This window comes from Oryctolagus cuniculus, chromosome 11, assembly GCF_051225735.1.
Source record: "Oryctolagus cuniculus isolate XC-2025 breed Fujian yellow rabbit chromosome 11, ASM5122573v1, whole genome shotgun sequence".
Lineage (NCBI taxonomy): Eukaryota > Metazoa > Chordata > Mammalia > Lagomorpha > Leporidae > Oryctolagus > Oryctolagus cuniculus.
In genome coordinates this window covers 55,325,962-55,348,656 of record NC_142877.1, presented here as the reverse complement: position 1 = coordinate 55,348,656, position 22,695 = coordinate 55,325,962, and the positions used below count along the sequence as shown (strand labels likewise).

Below are 22,695 nucleotides of genomic sequence, written 5' to 3'. Positions count from 1 at the left end.
ACGCCACCCCCCCCGCCACCGGCGGCCCTGGCACATGCTCACAAGCCCCTGGCACTGCCAAGACAGTGGTCACTGAGCCAGGGCCGTGGCCTCCCCACCCCCGCCACACAGGGACCCTTCAGGAAGCCGGAAGTGAGGCTGTTTTTGCAGTGTGCGGGTGGAGCCATGGGGGAGGCCCCTGCTTCTGCTGCTAAGCACAGCACAGACAGCCCCATCCCCTGGGGCTGCCCGCCTCCAGCCAATGCCCAGGGCCCCGGGCCAGAGATGGTGAGGGACAGGTGCGAGGCCACTGCCTTCAGGACTCCAGCCAGGTCCCTATGGAGGTGACAATGACCAGCAGGCACCGAGCACAGGCAAGGGGCTGGAGCCCACATGTGGCCAGCCACCCTGGGCCTGGGGTTGGGCCCATTGTAGATTCTGATTTCTTAGAGGGGCGGCCCCTGGCCATAGGTACTTGTTAACAGCTCGGATTCATTGGCCCCTGGGTCGGCAGGGCCTTCCTCCATGTTGGGAGACCAGCCCGAGTGCTGTGCGAGGCAGCTCTATAAAGCAGGTGCCAAGGAAAGGGGGGGCGGGGGTTGTGTGGCTGGTGGCGGGGAGAGGGGCTAAGGGAGACAGACAACCCCAGTTTCAGCTACATGTCTATTTTTTATTCAATATATTAAATATATTAATCAGAAAAGTCACATACTACAAATCCAAGAAAAATACACAAATATAAATGTCAGAATGTGTCATTTGGCTTCTCCCTTGAGTGACAGGCTATGTACATGTGGAAGGAGGGGCGGAAGGGACCCCCAAGTGGCAGGAGACTGGAAAGGTTGGCCCAGGCTGGGGGGCCCCCGGGCCCTTCCTCCCACCTCAACCTCTGCCCTCCTGTATATACAGCAACGTTCGGCTTATTTACAGCACGGTGGTGTGTGTTAAAAACGGTTTATCTTACAAAAAAAAAAAAAAAAAAAACCATGAAGGCCAGAGCAGGGCTCGGGTAAGACATCATAGTTGGGTCACCCCTCCCCCCCCCACCGTGAACACACGCCCCTTCCGAGCAGGTGAGGAGGTGAGTCAGTCTGTAGTTCAAAGGCCAGGCTTCGGGGCTGAAGGCACGTGGGGTGGCATAAGGGCATGCACGCACGGGCGCACGCCTGTCCCGGGGCTGGGTCAGAAGGGCAGCGTGTCCATGAAGATCTTGTCCACGATGGGCGGAGGGGGCACCAGGTCCTCCAGCTTGAGGTAGAAGATTCGTTGCCGGCCCTGGGTACACAGGGATCGCAGTTCGGGCAGCTTGCCCAGCAGGCGGGACAAGCAGCTGTCCCCCACGTGTTCCTTTAAGCAGCCGGTGATGCGGTTCTGCAGCTCCTCCACCCGCTGTGGCTCCTGCAGCCCGTGTCGGTCTTAGAGGAAGGAACAGCATTAGTGGCTCAGCCGTCTGAGGACCAGACTCCCGCAGCCCCAGCCTCCAGCCCGGGGCACCCCCCAGAACACCTTCACACTCTGTAGAGGCCAAAGGCAGGAAGCTGACATAGGCGCAAGTTCCCAGTGAGAAACTGAGGCCCCGGGCAGCTTACATGGCTCGCCCAAGGTCACACACAAAAAGTAAAACCCCTAACCCTGGTTTCCTGGCTGGGCCCAGGCCTTTTCTGCTCTGAGAAGCCCTAGAGCAGAGATGAGGAACTTTATTTCTGCCAAGTGCCGTTTGGACATTTGTAACATCGGTCATGGGCCATAATGAGCCTGTGGCATCAGCATCCCACAGGGGCACCAGTTCGAGTCCCAGCTGCTCCACTTCTAATCCAGCTCCCTGCTAATACACCTGGGAAAGCAGCAGAAGATGGCCCAAGTGCTTGAACCCCTGCCTCCCATATGGGAGACTAGGATGGCGTTCTAGGCTCCTGGCTTCAGCCTGGCCCAGCCCTGGCCATACTGGCCATGTGGGGGAGTGAACCAGCAGATGGAAGATCTCTCTCCTCTCTCTCTCTCTTTCTCTCTAACTGCCTTTCAAGTGAAATAAATAAATCTTGTTTTTTTGGTTGTTTTTTTTTTTTTTTTTTTTTTTTTTTAAAAGCCTGCTAGAGATGTATTGAATTTTGAGCTCTGCCTGTGGTTGCCTTGCCAGGGCCACACCAAATGATCCCAGGGGCCCTGCATATGGCCCGAGGGCTGGACATTCCCTAACCCTGCCCAGAGCCAAGCAGGTGTGTTTTAGGGGAGCGCCTTCCAGGAGCGAGGCTGCAGAACTCTCCACGCCCTGTTCAGCCCACACTACTTCTGATTTTGTGCTACACGACTGGATCCCCCGTGACATGTATGGGGGGAAAAAGGGGTGGGGGGCGGAAGATGCATGGTGGCACTTCAGAAAGTACAGGGAACTGACAGCGTCTCCCCCACAGTCCACACTGAGTGATGGCTGGGAGACCGGGACTAAGAAGGAGCCACAAGGAGGGACTCCGGGGGGGGGGGGTGGCGGCCTGGTCCTGTCTGTGTCTTGACCAAGGTGCTGCTCCAACACTGTTCCTGTATGCAGCACTTTAAAAACACACCCAAGCCCTAGGCCAAACACATGCCACCTGCAGGCCATCACTCCGAGGCTGCCTGGGGCCGCCTCTCCAGTTCCTGTTGTCCCCACACTTTTCCAGGCAGGCACGAGCCTGGGGTGGGGGGTGGGGGGACCCATGCAGACCCATCAGATCCCTGACACCTGCCTCCGTGGGTCCAGCTTGCCGCCAACTTACTCACCGGCGATCAGCACGAGCGCGGACAGGCAGGCGAAGGCAGGGACATCCACAACCAAGGAGTGCAGGGAGCGTGAGAAATCCAGGATGCTGTCGATCCAGTCGCCGAAGCCGCGGGCACACTGTAGCCGGTGCAGCACCAGGCCAGAGCAGAAGATGAGCTTGCCCTCGTCCGGCTTAGACCTGGAGGACCGCAGGGACACAGACGGCCATCAGGGCTTGGGAAGTCCCAAGGGCTGGCCAGCAGAGGAAGGGGCTGGGAGGCGGCGGGGGGCAGCTCACCGGTACGCCAGGCGGAAGACGAAGAGCTCCAGGAAGGCCGACTCCAGCAGCAGGTCCTGGTCGCTCGGCACCAGCTCGGCAAAGCCGGGGATCTTCTCGGCCCACTTCCGGACGACCTCCAGGGACACGGAGAGCAGCTCGTAGAACTGCTGCACGTCCCTGGCGTCTTCCTTCCCAAAGCAGGGCAGCGCCAGGTCCTGGAACTGAGAGGACCGGGCAAGGGGTCAGCACGCCCAGCAGGGGCCAGGGCTGGCCGTGACAGTGACCTGGGATCCGCCCCATACTCATGCGCTGCTAGTTCGCACCTAGCGACCGGCCGGGGCTGCGGCCACCTGTCTTCCCCCTCTCTCGGTCTGTCCACCCGGGTCAGGGGCAGGGGAGGCCTTCACCAGCATGCACAGAAGCACAGCCCAATGCCTGCTAACCTTGGAGTAGTCCAGTTTGGCCGTGCTGGGCCCCGAGTCCAGGTGCGCGCGGACAAGGGCGGTGAGGAGATTGGCAGGCGAGGCATCGGGTGGCTGCTTGGGTTTCGAAGGTAGCCGGCCCCGCCGCCCTTTCAAGCTGTCTGTCCGGACGACTGCAGAAAAACAGGCAGGGGTGAGGAAGCACCCCACCGCTGGGGAGTCCTGTCCCTAGGCCCTGAGACCCAAAGTGCCTACAGGAGCCTCCCCCTGTACCTACCACCACCCTCACCATCCAGGCAGGTGGAAGCATCTCCCAGGGGGACTCAGGGGTCCAGCCATGCAGCCTTCCGGGGCGGGCGTGCTCCGCCCTGCTGGGCCCCGCCCCCGACACCCACCTTCCTTCACCATGCCCACGGCCAGGCACTTCTGGAAGCGGCAGAACTGGCAGCGGTTCCGCCGCCTCTTGTCCACAGGGCAGTCCTTGGTCGCCAGGCAGATGTACTTGGCGTTTTTCTGCACCGTACGCTGGGTGGGGACGCGGAACAGGCTGTCAGGGTTTGGGGGGTGGGGTGGGGGGAGCCCAGGGGAGGGCACCGCCGTCCAGATCCTGCTGCTATGGCAGACAAAAGGGCTCTCTGTTCACAGCTATTTTTCTAACATTTGGGTGGCAGGGGAGGGAGAGCCGGACGGGGGGGAGAAAAAAAAATCTTAGAGACGGGAGCGGGGTGGTGGGGAGGGGAGGTGTCTACCTCAAGAGGAAGACCCCAGGACAAGATTAGGGGCCCCCTGCAGTTCCCGCACCTGTAGTGCCTGTGTTGGCCTGTGCCTTCCCATGGCAGACAGCAGAGCGCCCAGGGGCTGGGTGTGGGGATGGGTAGCTGAGCAGGCACCCAGCACTGGGACAAACACACAGCCTGTTCCCCAGTCCACCCCCAGCCCTCAAGAACCAAACCCTCTGTCCAAATGCTTCCATCTCACGCCAGAGCCATGAGTGCCTGGGCCACCCCTTCCCACCAGGCCCCTACAGGAGAGCGTGGCCAGGCAGAAGACCACCAGAGGCTGGCCACTCAAATGTCCCCTCCTGGGCACTGCTGCCTGCACCCCCCCCACCTCCCTCAGCTCTCTGTGGTCCCTGAGGCAGCCATATGCCCCGGGGCAAATGGCAGGTGGCTACCCCACTCCCTGCAGGACAGGCTGAGCTGACGAATGATGGCACAGACCCTGCTGGGCTGAGATTTCCAGTCCCCACCCCCGCCCCGGCAGCCAAGTACCTTGAAGAAGCCCTTGCAACCCTCGCAGGTGCGAACGCCATAATGCTGGCACGAAGCATTGTCCCCACACACGGCGCAGCGGCCCTCGCTGCCACCTGGAGCCCCACTCCGGGCCTTGGCTGAGGTCGCTGGCGCGTCCAGCATCCCCGAGCCGTCGAGGTGTGGGGAGGTGGGTACCAGGCCCGGGAAAGCCGCCGCTGGCACAGAGTAGCCCTCTCCCTCCCCGAGCTGGGGGGTGGCCTGCGATGGCGACGGGAACAACTTCAGGGAACTCTGGCCCAGGCCGGGGCTGGGACCCGTCGGGGGGCTGAAGGAAAAGAAGGTTGGTGGGGGCCCGGCAGCCTTGGGCAGCTGCTCTGTCCATGCCCGCAGGCCGTCGTAAGTCTGGCTGGGGGAGAAGTGGCCAAAGGAGCTGTCCCAGGGAGAGAGCTGGGGTGCCTGGAAGCTGGGCGTGTTTGGCGACGGGGCTGAGCAGGGGCTGCCGTAGTGGTCGGAGCCGCTGGACAGGGCATCATCGAGGGGGCCACTCAGGGGGCCAGGGTAGCAGCCGTACACTTGGAAGTCCTCGAACTTGAAGGAGGCAGAGGCGGGGGAGGTGGCCGAGGACGAGGACGTGGAGGAGGCCGAGGAGGAGGCCGAGGAGCACGGCTGAGCTGTTCCCGGCAGCTGGTAGAGGAAGGTGTCAAACTCCCCTGTGTAGCTGTCCATGAAGGTGCTGAAGCTGGGCAGGGCAGTGGGGGCTGCAGGGGCCGCCTCTGGGCTGGCCAGGTCCATGGTGGGCTTGCTGAGCTCGGGGCTCAGGGGGTCGCTTGCCAGGTGGTCACGCGGTCCTGGGCTGGGCACCGGAGTCCCATACTGGGCTTGGATACAGGGCATCTCTGGACAAAGAGGAGAGGGGAAGGACTTCCGTGAGCCAAGCCAGGCCCGGAAGGCTGAGCCCAGAGCAGCCAGGCAGCTGGCCTGGCCAGCGTCGCAGCCCAAGGAAGGGACACTGAGGCAGGAGGCCACAGTGCCCAGGATCCTGGACCCCCTGGCTGGGGCCCCACGTCCAACTCTAGCCACAAAGACCCCGGGCAGTGGCCCAGCGAAGAGTGGGATCTGTGGGAAGGCCAGCCACACCCAGCCGGCCTGGGAACCCCGGGCGAGGCACACAGCCAGCGTTTTTCTGCTGCAACAGGGGGAGCTGTGTTCCCAGCCCCCTGCCCCTCCCCAAGCAGGGAAGAGCGTGGGTGCGGGCTGGGAGAAGGGTGGGTGGGAGGGGCAGCCTGGCAAAGCCCCAGCCCAGCACCCCCAGAGCAGATCTGTTGCTGCTCTTCACCAACCAGGCACTTCCTGGGGAACATTCGCAGGCACACCCCAGCCTCTGCAGAAGCCCCTGCCTCCCGGGGCTGGGGGACAAGGACACTCTGGCAATGGCAGAGGAGCCAGATGGAAGGCAGGGCTGCCTAAGGAGGGAGCCCGGGTATAGATGCCGCTCTGGAGCCATCCGCACCCCGTCCCACGTACGGAGCACAGGCAGCCGAGCCCACAGGCACCCCAGTCCTGCCTGCCGTCTGGGGCTGGGCATGCGCTCTGGACTGCCTGGGATGCTCCCAGAGGCAGTGAGGAAGGGCGCCCAGGCCTCCTCGCCATGTCCCGAGGGGATCACGTAACCTGGCTCCCAGCCCTTTAAGGCCATATGTTCAAGGGAGGGGGAGCCGGCAGGAGCAGGCACAGCCCTCTGCAGGTCCAGAAGCAAGGGCAGTCCCTATGAGGAATTTCTCTGCTCTCCCTGGCTATTTGACTAAGAATTGCTAAGAGTCCAGTGGGAGACTTAAGGTGGGGGAGCCTGTGGGCGGATGGGTAAAGGGAAAATGCCTTCTGCCTGGGTTCGCCCCATTAAAGTCTGTGCCCTTAGCAGGCAGGCAAAGGGGGTCACGCACCCCCCAATCCTGAACAGCCTGACCCACAGAGCAGTCACAAAGCAATCCCAATAGGCTCCAGGACCCTCTCCGTCTCCACCACCGTGCCTGGGATGTGCCCACCTCTGTGCTCACCAGGCAGAGAGGCAAAACTGGGTAGGAAATCAAGCCAGAACACAGAGTACCATAATCAACGGGACAGCGATGAGGGCAGAGGCTGTCCCCACCCCCTGGCCACCAGCCCAGGAAGGCTGCTGGTCCTAGCCTTTCTTCTACCTCCCAGGACCTGACCAAGTCAGCTCCACCCCAGCCTGACACTCAGACAACCAACCCAGGCAGCAGAGCCCCTCGAAGCTCAAGTTCTATCCACCCAGTGGCACCCATCCACAAAAATACAGCACCTGCCCGATAAGTGTGGCCACGTTTGCCTTCCCGGGACAGCCTGGGCAGGGATGGGTTGGGGGTGGAGGAGGAAAGGCAGCAGCCACGCAGAACTGGGCGTTTGTTCCAGCCTTATTCAAATCCTGTTTCTCCACTGGGACGTCCCACATCCGGATCAACCCCCACCAACCCCCCCCCCCGATACACACACATACACACCTTCATGCAGGTACTGAACACAAGATACGACTCACATCTAGCCTCCCGATTGGGGGGGGGGGGCAGGGGCAGGGGAGGGCAGTCCCACGGCAAGGAGGAAGAGGTGGGGTTGAAGGCGGGAGGGAGCGGGGAGAATCCGGCTTCAGGCAGGTTTTGGCAACAATATGGTTTGCACCTGTTAGACGAAGCAAGCCTCAGGCTGCACCCTGCCTGTAAGATCCAACCGGGACTACTGGGAGAGGGGGTGCAGAGGCGATCAGGAAGTAGACCTGGGAGGAGGGGAGGGTCCCCCAGGTAGCACCACACCAAAACTCCAAGGCTACTAACTTCCATGCAGGATCCCCCAGAACAAGCATGTCCACTCTGTCTCTCACAAATACACACACACATTCTCACTCCAAGCCACAGTTAAAACAATCTTGCAGACACCCTGCCCCCCTGTCCCTAAGCAAACTCACTTATTCCAACACGCAGCAGGCACAAGCACCCTCCACTGCCCAGCCACCAAGCTAGTAGTCTCCCTGGTTAAGAGACCTCCTAACGCAGCCCCCTGCAACTGAGCCCGCAGGAGCACAGGGCTGACAGGCTGGAGTCCGCCGACCCCCTGCAGGGCCCATCACCCGTAGCACCGAAGCTCTGGATACCTTAACCGCCTATAGCTAGATGCCCATCAGCGCCCAAGCCGAAAGCACCGTATGCCCACTTGGGTCTCCTCGGAGACAGAACTCAGGCCCGTCGCCTGCTGGACAAGTCCCCGCTCTAAGAGGCACTCCGACGCCTGTGGCTTCCACCTTGCATGTTCTACAGCCCCTCTCCTCCCGCCCCGTAGATTCCAGCCGGAGCTGCTGAGTCCTCACCCCGCTCCAACAGCTAGCCCTGGGCGCCCCTGCGCGCCTTTCTGCCCGCGCGTACCCCCGTCTCATCCCCCAACCCCGTGCACCAGCCCAGAAAACAGATGCACTTTACCCGCGGGGGGGCACCTACCCGGCCGGCTCCAGCTCGCCCTGCCCGGGACCCTCGGCCCGAGTCGCAGACTCGGTCCCGCGTGTGCTCTCGCGGTCCCTTCTGCACGCTCCCCTAACTTTCGCAGCCTCTGCCACTCGGGCTCCCCGGGAGCGCCAGACCCTCCTCTTAAGCGCTCCGTGACGCACGGGGAGGGGCGGGGGCGCCACTGACGCACGCGGCCCGGCGAGGTTTGGCCATACAAGGGCGCGGGGGGCGGCGCGGTTCCGGCGGGAGGCGGCCAGGGGGAGGCGCGGGCCCGGGGAGCCCGAGGGGGCGGGGCGAAGGGGGGGCCTGGAATGTCTGCGCGCGTGACGCACGCGGGGTTCCATTGACGCAGGGAGCGCGGATTGTTTGATCTAAAAATAGGCTCCTCGCGCCCGGCGCTCCAGCTAAAAATAGAGCAGCTCCCAGACCCAATGGGCACCCCCCGCCGGACCCAGAACCGGGCCGGGGGGCGCCCTCGTCCGAAATAGCCGGCCCCGGAGGGCCAGCGAGCGAAGAGAGGGCGCCCTGGAGCCGCGGCCACAGGGCTTTCCCCGGACCAGGATCTTCTCACCATCCGGCTGCCCCGGGCAGCCAACCGCGCCCGGTCCCTCCGGATCCCCCTGCGCCCAGCCCCGCCTTTGCACCCTCCCAAGCCCTCCCCGGAGGTTTGGGGTGTCTCCCAGTGCCGCCGCTACTCGTCCAGGACGGGCAACTCCGGCACGCCCTGGCGAGACTGTGCCCCCACCTCGGCCCTAGGCGCTGCTTGTGCACTTGACTCGCCTTCCCCGGCAAGGTGTCAGCCAAGAGCTTGCCCCAGGGGCGTGGGTGCGAGCCCGGGCTTACTCCCTCCCCACCCGTCGCCGCCCCCAGTCTCCCCGGAAAGTATCTCTCTGAGGGCAGGGGTTTGCCGGAAGCTGGCTCGGCCAGTGGGTTCTGCGCCACTTGCTGAACTTGGTACCCCTCCAGTTCCCTCCCCAGCCCCTTACAAGGAGGCTGCACCCTAGCTGAGCAATTATCGAACGTTTCAGAACCGGGTGGAGCCTGGGAAATCTTTTCCAACTTGTGCCAGTTCGCCCCCATTTTATAAATAAACAGGCTTGGAGAAGTAATGGCGTTTGCTCAAGGTCACACAGTGAGGTGGTGGCACACAGAGGTAGAACCTAGGGCCAGGACAGCTTCTGTAACAGCAACGGCTTCCTTTCACTCGCCCCTAACAACACCCTTTTCCCCTGTCCAAGACCAGGGAAGCCAGCCTTCCCAGCCTTCCTCCTGGTGGAGGGAGCAGCTCTCTGACGCGTTACCTCCCACCGGGAGGGCAGCCACCTGTGGCCTCTCCTCCTGGTCCCGCTGTCACCCCTCCATCCCTGGCCTGGGGAACCCTCAGGGGCAAGATTGGAGGGAAGGAAGAAGGGCTTAGACATGGACAGGAAAACACCCACCCATGAACCCCCTTGCCTGTAACCCTTTAAGTTTCTGCCTCCAGTGGGCCTGCACCTGCTGCCCCCACTCCCACCTCCTTTGGGCACCTCAGACACAGAGCTGTGCCCTGGAGGCACTGCCTGCTCCTCATCTGCACTCTCTCCTCCCACACCCTTGTCTTCCGCCCACACGCAGGTCCTGAATGCACCCCTGGCTTCATTCATCCCAAGGTACATGGCTGCCCTGAGCCCCCGCCCACCCCCCATCTCTGCTCTTGAGGCCCTACGTGTACCTGTTCCCGCTTTCCTGGAATTTTCTTTGGGGACATCTCCTGTGTGTGCCCCCACTGTTCCCACAGCCAAACCACAGCCTTCCCGAGGCAGCAGGTCAACCCCATGCACCCAGTGACTGCCTCCCGAACCCTGCTTGTTAAGAAAATCATCCTGAGCCGAACCGGCCCACTCTTCCTGCACCCTCACTGTCTACCAGAACCCATCTCATACGGATCTGGTCAGCACCTGCCCGCACTCCCCATGCCGGCAGACAGCCTCAGTGTGGACATTGCTGGAATCTTCATCCAAAGACCTTCAAGGCCAGGGTGAAAATGACTGTGGGCAGGATGGTGCCAGTAGGACCTGTCCAGGAACCCCATTCACTCTAACAGCCAAAGTTTCACTTTTCTCCCTCTTGGGCTTTTGCAGTAAGATTTTTGGTTGGATTTTGTGGGATCCTTATGTGGCAAACAATTGCACAGCTAGAAACAACAACAAAAATTAGTCTTGAAGCCACCAATGTAATCCAAGTCCTCCTCTCATTTCGCAGATTGGGGTTCAGGGTTCCCAAAGGAGCTACCCCCTTGGCTCTGGAAGCACAAGGCAAGCCTGGTTTGGGTCATGGGCGGGTTTCCCCACCTAGCCCTCCACCCCAGCAAGGCCTTCCTCAGAAAACCAAAACTCCTGTAGGATGCCAGCCAGCAAAACAGTGTGTGTCCTCCATGGCGTGGCCGGCTGTGCTGCAGCTCAGCCTTCGCTCGGCTCGTTGAGAGAGGCTTGGCATTCGCCTCTACCCCTACCACCTTGCATTTGTAATGAGCAGCATGGAGCAGACCCACCTGCCCCCACCCCACCCTCCGCCCCATGAGCCGCTGCAGAGAACGCAGCGAAGTCAGCATCTCCGTGTGCACTTCCCAACCCCAACCCATGCACCTGCAGCCCAAGCCTGCAGGCTGTGGAGGCTACATTCCTGCCGCCCCGGAGCCAGAGGGAGGGAGTAGAGGCTCCTACCAGGCCACACTATAAACCTACGAACTGGAACCCAGCAGGCAAAAGCAAAGCCACTCTGGGGAACACAGCCAGAGCCTCCCGTGCAGGGGCCCACATGGAGCACCTCGCCTAAGACAGATGGAAGAAAAGCCAAAGGAAAGGCCTTGGCGATCCCAGACCTGGTCAGGGGTGAGGGCAGGGCAGGAAGGGGGCCCCAGGCAAGGCGTTCCGGGGGGCTCTGCAGGGGTGCAGTCCAGTTAAGGTGGAACTCAGGGGACCATGCCAACTTGGGAGGCCTAGAACAAAAAAGCTAGTTGTAGGCTGGACAGAGAGACCCCCCCAACACCCCTGTGGACCCGCTAAGTCCAGCCTTCAAGAACAAGGTCAGAGTGAACAGCTCATGGCGGGGAGGGCAGGTGGTAACAGGATCCTGAAGGCGAAGGCAGCAGAGGAGGAGAGAGAGGACGGCAGGCTGGAGACGAGACAGCCCCACTCGGCCAGCCACCAGGCCACTGCCCAGCCTTCCAGTCTGCTCCCATCACCCTGGTCCCCCACGGACCCCACGTGGAGTCCTCGAGCTCAACCTTCCTGCCGCCCACCATTGCACCTGCTGCTTCATCCCCCTATACACACACACACACACACACACACACACACACTGCTCCTCCTCTCTCTACTCAAGCTCCCTGCCACGCTTCGAAGCCTGCCTGACTTGATAATGGGGTGTGGCGTGGCAGGGGCAGGGAGAGCAGGGATGCGGAAGAGGGTCAGACCTGGGGGACCAGGGCACTTGACGTGGATGCTTCTGTGGAGCGTTCCCAACCCCACCCCCGGGCTCGGTATTAAAATGTGCATGTCCCAAATGTGGAAACAGAGGGTCCCCAGGCCTCAGGGTTGACTCGTGAACTCCATGGTGGAGGCCGGGGCTTCTGGCTACAGGTACACACACACAGCCTGTGAGCTCAAACCAGGGGGACTCTGGTGAGACTGGGAGCCTTCTGGTGCCCGACCGGATGAGGTGGACCCCCAAACAGCCACGCAACTGTGCTCAGGTTCTACGCCGCGGATGCCCATGTGACACTTCCAAACTAGCCATGCGGGGCAGTGCTGTGGCGCAGTAGGTTAATCCTCTGCCCATATCCCATACGGGCGTTGCTTCAAGTCCTGGCTGCTCCACTTCTGATCCAGCTCTCTGCTATGGCCTGGGAAAGCAGTAGAAGATGGCCCAAGTGCTTGGGCCCCTGCACCCATGTGGGAGACCCAGAGGAAGCTCCTGGCTCCTGGCTTCGGATCAGCTCAGCTCAGCTCTGGCTGTTGCGGCCATTTGGGGAGTGAACCAGCAGATGGAAGACCTTTCTCTCTGTCTCTCTCGCTGTCTGTAACTCTACCTCTCAAAAAATAAATATTAAAAAAAATAAATAAATAAATAAACTAGCCATACCTATGGCCGCAGAGGCAGTGGGAGGGGTCTGAGGACAAACTCACTCCCGTGTGTTTGAACTCAAGGCAGCTGTTTCGCCTCACATGTTCACTCTGTTAACAGACACTATGAGAACCAGAGTCGGGGGTGCTCACAGCTTCTGACCTGGCTACGTGGTCCAAGTGTGGGTGATGGAGAGGCCCGGGGGGTTCTGTGCTTGGATGATGCCCCCCACACCCTCCCTGCACCAGTGTGTGGACACCGTGAGGGCCAGGGCACTGCTACCCTCAACCTTGGCACAAAGCGCTTCTTACGTGCTCAACAGCAGATAGTCCAAGGCGGGCCCCAGATGAGCAGCCAAGCCAACAGGGTGGGCCTGGAGTTTGGGGGCGCTCAGGGATGGAGGAGGGAGAACTGCCCAGCCTGGGTCTCACACGGCTCCCCTCCACCCTGGTCTGGCCCCGCCCCTGCCGACAAGAGGGCAGGAACTTGGCCTACTTTCAGCAAGACTATCCCCACCCACGGGGCCTCCATCCCTTCCCACAGGGTGGGCAGAGGGAAGGAGTTCTGCCCCGGGAGCTTCCCCTCCCTGGCCCCAGGGCCTATCGCCAGCCCTGGCCTGGCCACTTCCTCTTCCTGCAGGGGCTGCGGGCGGCGGGCAGGGGGATTTGTGCTGTGGCCAGGGATGCACTGCCTGCTGCTCCAGGGGGGGTTCCCACGGGCAGTTCTGGGAACCGAGGTCAAAGGGTCAGGCCCGGGCCGCTGGCTCTGACCTTCTGGTCCTTGCCCAGGCCCTGCCGTGACCACACCTGCTAGAACACTGAACCCCAAGGCTTTCGGCAGGACAGCCACTGCTCTCCTCTTCCCACAGCCTCAGAAGGGAAAGACGCAAGAGCTGCCAGGGCTCTCAGCAGGACTGGGGAGCCAGCACCCTCCTTCTCCATGAAAGAGGTCACCAGCAACCCCATCCTAGGGTTTGCCCAGAGATGCGGCTCCACCCGGCACTGGGGACAAAATTCCAGGCTGGGTATACAGCAAGTGCCCAATTAATACTTGGTAGCAGCTGGCTAATTGAGGAGATCGGGCTACGGCAGGCAGTCCAGGGACTTCTCTGCCCACACCTCCCTCTCAGAGGGCCAGAAGAAATTCACACACAGCCCCTGGGAATAAGATTCGACTTAAGGGGGAAGAGCCAGACAGAGCTGGGGAACAGACAAGATCACCCAGTCCCCGTGAGACAGGTGGGCCCAGTGCCTCACGCGCACCCTACCCTCCCTGGAGGCCCCTCTGCTCCACCCACAGTCTGGCCAGCTGCTGGCCAGCTCCTCGCGCCTGGCGCCCTGCGGGGTCTGCCACCACCTCGCCCGATTCTCCTCACCACCCACCCATTCCCCTGCCCCTAACCCCGGCTCTCCACCCAGCCTGCGCAGGCAAAATTTCAAATTCCAAAATAAAAACGCTCTGATAATTCGCCCCAGCCGGAAAGGCTGATGTACTTTCCCATTGTTAAAGTATTTTTAGTCGCTGGCTCTGGATTCGCTTAGAGACTCACGTTCAGAAAGGGGGAAAAAAATTTTTTTTTTTGGCTGAGAACTGGGGAGGAGGCTGCAGCAGTTACCCACGTTAAGGAGCTCCCAATTCTTCCTCGCGGGCCAAAGCCCCTGGCCCGGGGCCCGGGGAGTGTGTTTGTGGCAAGCTGGCTGGCGGACATGCCAGAGACCTTGCACTGGCCTGGCTTCTCCGCACCAAAAGCAGCCGGCACACCAGACGAGAGGGCAGGCAAGGGGCTGGGGCCGCAGCAGTCACTCACCCTGCTCAGCGCCTGCGGCCCAGCCTGGCTTCCTCCTCTCTCCTCTCGAGGCCGAAAGCTGTGGTATGAGGGTCACGATGGAAGACAAAAAAAAAAAATTCCAAACAGCCCAGCACCCTGTGCCTCAGCGTCCCCATTCCCAACACTCACCGGCTTCCTCCTCCCGATCCGACGAAGACCACGGAGACCACGGACAGCCAGCCGCACAGGTGGAGGATCCCAGGGCGGGGCTGGGGGCTCTTCCTGGCAATGTGACTGCCCAGGGGGCTGAGGCCGTGGACCAGCCGAGCAGGCTCTGGATGTACAGCGGTCTCCACGCCTGCGTGTCCTCCTCTGCTTATATAGCAGAAACCAGAGCCGGCCCCTAGGGATGAGGAGGGAGCCGCCTTGGGCACTCTTGGCCGGGGGCCTGACTCTGGCCCAGGTCAGCGGGAGCCCAAAATAGTCAGCTGATGGGAGCCCCGGCGTGAGTGTGACCCTGGGCCCGTGCCCAGGGCCTGGCAGACAGGTGCCCACGTCACAAGACCAGCGACTGCGGGACTCATGGGGCCCCGGCTGGCAGCCCTTTGGGGTGGCCTTGGCAGTCACCAGCAGGGGAGTTCCACCCAATCGCCACCACAACCCAAAGGGTGAACCCAAGGAAGTGTGCCTACATGGCTGCTGTGCACCCAGAGCGGAGGTGGCGGTGCAGCCCACGGGGAGGGAGGCACCTGTGAATCCCTTTCCCTGTCCCCAGCCTGGGGCTGGTGGCAGTGCCCGCTTCCAGCAGGAGACCAGGGGCTTCCCCTTCAACTTTCCCATCCCAGCCACGGCTCCAGAACGCTGCACCCTGGGCACCAACTCTGCAGGAGACACAGTGTGTGCGCAGAGGGCATGGGGAGACACGGAGCTGGCTCCTGCTGCATCCGGGATCTCTCCAGGGCCGGAGGGGCTGGGCGCAGAGCCAGCCCCGTGTCCTGGGGGAGGAGGAAGGGATCACGGGAGCCTATCCAGGTACCGGGCTGAACTCCAGATTCAGTCACGGTTACCAGCACTGTGGTGCCCGGAGCCCCAGTGTCTCTGGGAGGGGCCTGGCGGAGAAGCTACTTCCTCAGTCAATCAATGCTGGGCCTTCTCTGGGGGCACCCCTCCCCCCAGACAGCGGGCTGTGTCCTCCACCATCAGAGCAGACCCGAGGGAGACCCAGAGTCCAGGCTGGGCCCTACACACCCTCACAAGCCAGATGGCCAGGCATCCCTCCGGCCACAGTCAGAATCGGGACTTTGGCAAGGAGGTTGGGTGAGTAGTGGGTGGTCTCCCCCTGCCTCCCTCACCATAGCCCTGTAGGCCTGCCATGGTGAGGAGCTGTGGCTATCACACATCTCTCTGTACTTTCTCAGAGCAGTGACTGCACCTTGGAAACAGGCCAGCTCCCCCACCCCCGGCCCTACCTGCTTGCCCCCCTGCCCCATTATCCTCCCATCCCAGCCCCGGGATGCCCACAGACAGGCAGGCACACGGTGCCTTGGGAGCAGCTGTCATGCCCCTGGCTCCATCAGCCCATGTCACCAGACCCAGAGCCTCCCAGTCCAGCCCCTGAGAAAATCAGGCTTCCCTGTCCCCACCCCTACATCACTCCTAGCTCCAAAGAAATCAGATCTCCTGGCCCCGAGCAGTACCTCGTGGCCACCTCTGCAGGGCTTCCCCCATCAGCCCCCAAACCACATCCTCCTTGGGTACTCCCATCCCTGCCCCTCCGCCCCACCTGCTGGGGGCCCCCAGGGGTGAACAAAACATAGCAGCACAACACTCACGCTTCTGGATGGATCGGGCCCTGGGGAGCACTCACGCTGGCGGGAGGAGCCCAAGACCCAGGGAGGAGCAGGGGCTGGCCTCTGTCCATGGCGGGAGTCTGCAGAAGACAGCCAGAGTGAGTGCTACCCCGGGGACAGGCAGAGAACACAGCCACATGGGCAAGGGCAAGCCCCAGGCTGAGAGGGGGACGAGCTGGCCCAAGGACCTCCTTGGGCTGGGTGTCAGAGACCGTGGGGAGCTCTCTGCCCTGACCCAGGCAGAGAGCTGGATCGGAAGTGGAGCAGCAGGGACTTGAACCAGCCGGCACTGCAGGCAGTGGCTTTAGCCACTGTGGCTATGCCACAGTGCTGGCCTGCCTCTCTCTCTCTCTCTCTCTCTCTCTCTCTCTCTCTCTCTCTCTCTCCTCTGTCTCATAAATAAATACATGGATTTAAAAAACAAAAAAGCATCAATGCTGGATCCCAGACTGTCCGGGTTTGAATTCTAACTCCACTGCTTATCACCTTGGGCAATTACATAATCTCTTCCTGCCCCCTCGTCTCCCATCTATAAAAGTGATCATCTGGGGGCTGGTGCTGAGGCGTAGTGGGTAAAGCCGCCACCTGCAGTGCCAGCATCCCATATGGGCGCCAGTTCAAGTCCCAGCTGCTCCATTTCCGATCCAGCCCCCTGCTAATATGCCTGGGAAAGCAGCGGAGGATAGCCCAAGTCCCTAGGCTCCTGCCACCTCTGTGGGAGACCTAGAGGAAGCTCCTGACTCCTGGCTTCGGCCTGCCCCAGCCCTGGCTGTTGGGGCCATTTGGTGAGTGAACCAGCAGATGGAAGAATTATCTCCCCCTGTCTCTCCTCTCTCTGTTAACTCTGACTTTCAAATTAATAAATAATAAGGGCTGCTCCTTAAAAAAAGAAAAAGTCATCACCTCGACCTGACATCTCTAACTTTGACAGTCATAGGTCCTGGGGCATAAAGTGAGTTAATACACATAAAAGGCTTGGAACACTGCTGAAAATACATGTGCTGCCAGGGGGGCTTCACAACATTCACAGAAAACAGAATTAAAATTATTCTGGGGGCTGGTGCTGTGGCGTAGTGGGTAAAGCTGCCACCTGCAATGCCAGCATCCCATACGGGCACTGGTTCAAGTCCCAGCTGCTCCTCTTCCAATCCAGCTCTCTGCTGTGGCCTGGGAAAGCAGCAGAAGACGGTCCAAGCCCTTGGGCCCCTGCACCCATATGGGAGACCTGGAAGAAGCTCCTGGCTGTTGGCTTCAGATCAGCACAGCTCCAGCCATTGAGGCCAATTGGGGAGTGGAACCAGCAGATGGAAGACCTCCCTCTCTCTCTCTGCCTCTCCTTCTCTCTCTATGTAACTCTGACTTTCAAATAAATAAATCTTAAAAAAAAATACTGAATGAGCCTTAAAAGCTAACCCCAGACCCTGGCCCCTATTCCAAGCTACTGTGGGGACCGCTTCTCCTTGCACTGTGGAAGCCAACCAGATGCTCACTCCACCCCCAGCCTCCTCAGCTCCCCCTGATAGTACTGGAACGGAAGTCCCCTGCAGCCAGGGCCCCTGAATCAGCCCCGCCCCTTCTCCCGCCCACTTCCACCAGCTTCCACCACTTTCCCAGAGTGCGGGGACTCTCACAGGCTGAGATGGGGGCAGGGAGAAGGGTTCCATGATGGGAGGCAGGGGCAGGGCCCCAGAGGGTGGGCGAGGGGCTTCCTGGCCCTCCTGACCTCCCGTAACTCTGCTGGCCCACGGCACCCAGGCTCTCCCTGCACTGAGCTCCCAGCACCCTTTGTGCCATGGGTCCAACAGGGAACAGGAAGTGAAGATCACAGCACAGAGGGAGGTGGCTACAAACCCGGGAGCCCAAATCATGCAGAATGCAAACTGAGGCTGCGGCCGGCCCTGACCCATGGACTACTCCGCTTCGTGCCCTCCCAGAGCCCAGAAAAGGGTCTCAAGGTCCCTCCAACCTTCTCTTTCCCACACACAGGCCCATAGCTCGGGAGAAAGGACCGGGAGGGCCAAATTCACCTGCAACAGTCAGGCTTCCCGAAGGGCCTCTGACTTTTCCACCTGCATCCGAGAACAGGGGCCAGTGCCTAGCACCCAGCTGGGGCCCAGATGACCCACAGCACTGCAGAACAGGTGTCCTGTCCCCAGCCAAGCTCTCCTCCCTGCCGGTCACAGCAAGCATTGGCTGAGAGCCAACTGTGAAACACGCAGAGGGCCGTGAAGAACAAGAGAGGCACCAGAGAGCAAATCGAGACCCCAGAGCCTAGGGAGGTCAGGACGGGGGAAAAGAACCAAGGCCAATGTCAGCACTGTGCACAGGGCAGAGCAAGCGCTGAGTGAACCTGGAGGAGAAAGTGATCCTGAAAAGTGGGGTGGGGGGAGCATTAGGCCAGACCTCGGCGCCCAGCCCTGGCCCCTCCTCCCGGTGCCCCAGCCACAGGGGCCTCTGTCCCACATGTGCGCGGCCGGCCCCTCCTCAATGAGGTTCCCATGGCCATTTAACCTGCTGCAAGATCCTCCACCTCTCCCCACCACCTCCCCCTGTTTCCATCCTCTCCTCAGGACTAGGGCTCATTTGCAACTTGCTTGGCACCTGCCAATCCCAGCAGAAATAGAGGAGGCGCCCAAAAGTCTGTGGAAAATGCACATTATGCAAAGACTACGTAAGGGTTTTTTGCACCCAAATAAACTTTGTCTTTACATTATTTTGTTTTGGTTTTTTAAGATTTATTTATTTATTTGGAAGTCAGAGTTAGAGAGAGGGGGATAGACAAGAGAAGGGTCTTCCATCTGCTGGTTCACTCCCCAGATGGCCGCAATGGCCAGAGCTGGACTGATCCGAATCCAGGAGCCCGCAGCTTCTTCCAGGTATCTCACATGAGTGCAGGGGCCCAAGCATTTGAGGCATCCCCTGCTGTTCTCCCAGGTGCATTAGCAGGGAGCTGGATAGGAAGTGGAACAAGTGGGATTCGAACTGCACCCATATGGGATGGCTGCACTGCAGACTGGGACTTTAACCTGCTGCACCACAGCGCCGGCCCCTTCTAGACTCCAGTTTCTCCACTAGGTGCTCAATCAGTATTTGTAGGCGGTGGCGGCGGTGGGGGTGGACCCACCATTGCCTCACTGGGGCTGGGCTGAGTCTGGGTCAGCAAGGTCACCCATCCCTTCCATCATGCCACAGATCCAACAGTCACAGGGTTCTTCCTTTATTAAAGTCACAACCCCTGGGCCCTGCCTGTGAGATACCTGTCCCCTGCCCAGGCCCAGCCTGGTCCTTTTCCTCACCTATTTCAATATTTTCTTAACAAAAGTCCCCTTTGCAATGGGGGGACTGGCTGCGGATAGCCCCACTGCAGCCCTGGTAGCCACTGTGCTCAAGTTCTGAATGGGACAATGCTCCCTACCACCCAGAAGCAGGAGTACTACTATTACGAACAGTAACAAAGCAGCTATTATTTGTTGAACATATACTAGGTATTTAATAACCAAGCACTTGCATGCTACTCCTCCCATCTCAGCCTCACCAATCTAGGAAGAAGCCATGGTTATTACATAATTTTATCCACAAAAAAAGGAAGAAATATGTTAAGCAACTGCCTGGCAGGTGTTTAAGTCGCACTGCCTCCATCCCACTTGGGAGTACCTGTTTCCTGTCCCAGCTACTCTGCTTCTGATCCAGCTTCCTGCTGATGCGAATCCTGGGAAGCAGCAGCAATGGCTCAAGTGCTCAGAGTCTCTGCCACCCCTGTGAGAGACCTGGATGGAGTTCCAGGCTCCTGGCATCGGACTGGCCTGGCCCTGGCTATTGCCGGCATTTAGGGATGAACCACTGAGTGGAAGATCTGTGTGTGCGTGTGTGCATGTGTGTGTGTGTCTGAGCCTCTCTCTCTCTCTCTCTCTCTCTGTCTGCCTTTCAAATCAATAAACAATACTGTATTCAGAGAAAGAATGTTAAACATGCCCACAGCTAGAAATGCGCAGAGCTGGTTCTAGAACTCAGAGAGCCCAAGCGCTTTCTCTCTCACTCCTTAGGCCGGGTATAGGGAGTGGAGGCCTCCCAGAGAGTGTTCCACCAGGGCCAGGTTGCTGGGCTTTGGAGATGGGACAGGGCTTGAACTCTTATCAGTCACATGCACTCTCTCCGCTGCCCTGGCCCATCCGGCCGGGCTGTCACCGTCACCTTGAATCTGGATTCTGCTGTCCTGTACACTCATTCTCAGTGCTGGGCCACCAGCTGAGTGGCTTCATCCAAGTCACTGAGCCAAATGTTCACTCAGGGTAGGGTCTGGAGCCACACCAGAGAGCCCCAGTGGAGCCCGGCTGCAGCCCCCTTATCCATCAGTGCGCTTAGGGGAGCCTCTGTGTGCGTCCCTAGCTCTGTCCAGCCTGAGTTTTCCCAGCATGCCCCCAAACCCAAATTAGCAATTCACCGTGACCACCTCTGGGGCCTTTTCACCCAGTCACCCATCCAAAGCAGAGGCGTTCAAAGGGGTATGTGGAGCGAGACCAGGACCTGCGCGCCTTCTTGTAGTCACCACTCTCCACGAAGCCAGAGGCCACCGCCAGGAGCCAGGGTGCCTGGCAGAAAACGGGCCCGGGACACGCGGGACCGAGTCTGAACCCTGGCCGCGCGCCGGACTCGAAGAGCCCCTCCGGGCTCGGATTCTGCCTCGATCCCACCCTGGGGCTGCGCCGTGCAACGCCGGGGTCTCCCGCCCGGCTCTTCTGGCAGCGCGCTCCTGAGCTCCTGGAACCCGTTCCCCACAGCCGGCGGGGAAATGGAAGGAATTCCTCTGGCCTGGCCCCCTCCAGAGCCCCTCGCGGGCCAAACCCCACCCTCGGCGGGCTGGGGACCGAGAGCGCTGGCCGGCGCGCTCGGGGCTGCCCCGGAGCCAGCAGATTCCGCCTGGAACCCAGCTCCCTCCACGCCCCAGTTTCCAAGCAGGGCTCCCGGCGGTGGCCCGGAGCCCGCGCGCGGCGTCCGCTGCAGCCCCGGCCTCCCCGCCTCCCGCGCGCCTCGCTCACCTGGCCAGGCGGGCGCCGCTCGCCTCTGCAGCCCCACGCGCCGGGGTCGGCTCCGCACCGCAGGGGCGCCCATGCCGGGGTGGGGGTAGGGGGGCGAGCGGGGGTCTCAGACCACGTTGGTGCCGCCACCAGCTGCAGTCGCCTCGCGCTCCCGCCCCCAGGCAGCCCCCCGCCCGCCCCGCAGTTCCGGCCGCGGCCGCGCCCCCCGCCCCCGCCCCGCGGCCGCCCGCGCGCCCTCCCAGCCTCGGCGGGCGGGGACGGTGACGCGGGCCCATTGACGTCTCCGGAATCCCGGCGGCGGCGGCCGACGCAGCCTCATCAATGGCGCTAAAAATAGCGGCGCCCGGAATAGTCAAAGCGCCCCGCCCCGCGGCGCCCCCGCCACGCGCGGTTACATAACCCGCCGCGCGGCCGCGGGCGGCCGTTTTCCAGGTGAGGGCCCCCAGGCCTTGCTCACGCCTACGCACACGGCAGGCCCCCGGGGCTTCCCCTAAGAGGCGGAAAAAATTAGGCTCAGAGAGGCTCGGTGGCGGCCCGGAGCCACACCGCAGCTCGGCTGCTCGCCGCGACACAGCGGCCGCCGGGGCGCTTGCGGGTAGCCCGGCGCGCCCTGCGCGCCTGTCCAGGCCGCCGGGCACAGCCAGCTCCGCACGCACAGAGAAACGGGAAATTTCCGCCCGAGAGAAGCACGCCCACAGGCGGTGCGTCCTAGGGCTAGTCACTCTACCTCTCTGAGGTTCCACTTCCTCCTCGGGGTGGTGATGGCCTCCACCTTGACTTTTTATTTGTTCACTGGAAAGGCAGAGAGAGACACAGACGCACGGAGCCCTCCTAGATTCTGGTTCACTTCCCCAATGCCTGCAACAGCCCAGGACCCAGAATTCAATCTGAGTGACTCCCATGTGGGTGGCAGGGGCCCAGGCTCTTAAGCTGTCCACCTGCTGCTGTTCAGGGTGCAGCCTACAAGACACTACAATGGGAAATGGAGCTGGGCCTGGAACCCAGGCGCTCTGATTCTGGTTATCAGGATGCGGAGTAGCTGTGGAGGTGCCTTGTATACATACAGTAGGCGCTCAGTCCACCTCCTTGCCCTCATCCAGGAGCCCGACAACCCCCATCACAAGAGTAGATAAAGCAGGAAATACCGAGTGGCCAGGAAGGGCTGGATGCCCACCTTTCTCCGCCCCTAATCCGCAAGCTCAAGCTTCCTTGGGGTGGGGGCAATGCAAGGTGGCCGCCTCCCACCTGACCGGAAACGGGAGAACCACTTTGTCCTGGGCAAATCTTTCCTTCTCAACAGCTGTTCATTCCCCACGGGCTGCTCAGGGAGCCACTGGTCAGAAAGGCCAGGCCAAGACTGGAGCAACGTGGCTGGGTGGGGTTGGGGGCCAACATGTCCCTGTGCTCCAACACAGGCAAGGCCACTGGGGAGCCCCCAGCCCTTGCTCAGGTTGGGAATCGCCCTAAGCGATGTGCAGTGTCACACACTCAGACCAGGCCCCAGGCATCACTCTCTGATGGGCTCATAGCTCTCCCACACTCAGCCCAAATTCCAGGGACCACGTTCCGCTCCCTACACACTCCCCAAAATTCCTGCTGCAACTCAAATCCCCCTTTCCTTGCAAAAATCACCTTCTCAGAGCCTGGACATTGCTGTCCCCCATTCAAGTATCAGGCCAGGTTACAACCAGAGAATCTGAGGCTTTAAATATATATGGCAAGGAGTGGGCAAGGAGTGGCACTTCTGATACCTGCAT

The 22,695-nt window shown here is 61.0% G+C and overlaps 1 protein-coding gene across 6 annotated transcripts; it reads right to left on the bottom strand.

The window, feature by feature from the left end:
• Positions 1-628: 628 nt before the first annotated feature.
• On the bottom strand, positions 629-21,106 carry NR4A1 (nuclear receptor subfamily 4 group A member 1). 6 transcript variants are annotated; one of them, XM_051845497.2, is made up of 10 exons: positions 20,939-21,106; positions 15,885-15,982; positions 14,242-14,455; positions 14,092-14,149; positions 4,690-5,567; positions 3,814-3,943; positions 3,440-3,591; positions 3,015-3,217; positions 2,737-2,915; positions 629-1,394 (listed from the first exon to the last, which is right to left on the bottom strand). In XM_051845497.2, the coding sequence occupies exons 2-10, from the start codon at positions 15,971-15,973 to the stop codon at positions 1,162-1,164; spliced, it is 2,136 nt and encodes a 711-aa protein (XP_051701457.1). In that variant the 5' UTR covers positions 15,974-15,982; positions 20,939-21,106; the 3' UTR covers positions 629-1,161. The 6 variants fall into 6 exon arrangements, with proteins under 6 accessions (XP_051701457.1, XP_069908368.1, XP_017197364.3 ...); XM_070052267.2 differs by lacking the exon at positions 14,092-14,149 and having other exon boundaries at positions 20,939-21,090; XM_017341875.4 differs by lacking the exons at positions 14,092-14,149; positions 14,242-14,455; positions 15,885-15,982; positions 20,939-21,106 and adding an exon at positions 8,175-8,361.
• Between the last annotated feature and the right edge of the window lie 1,589 nt (positions 21,107-22,695).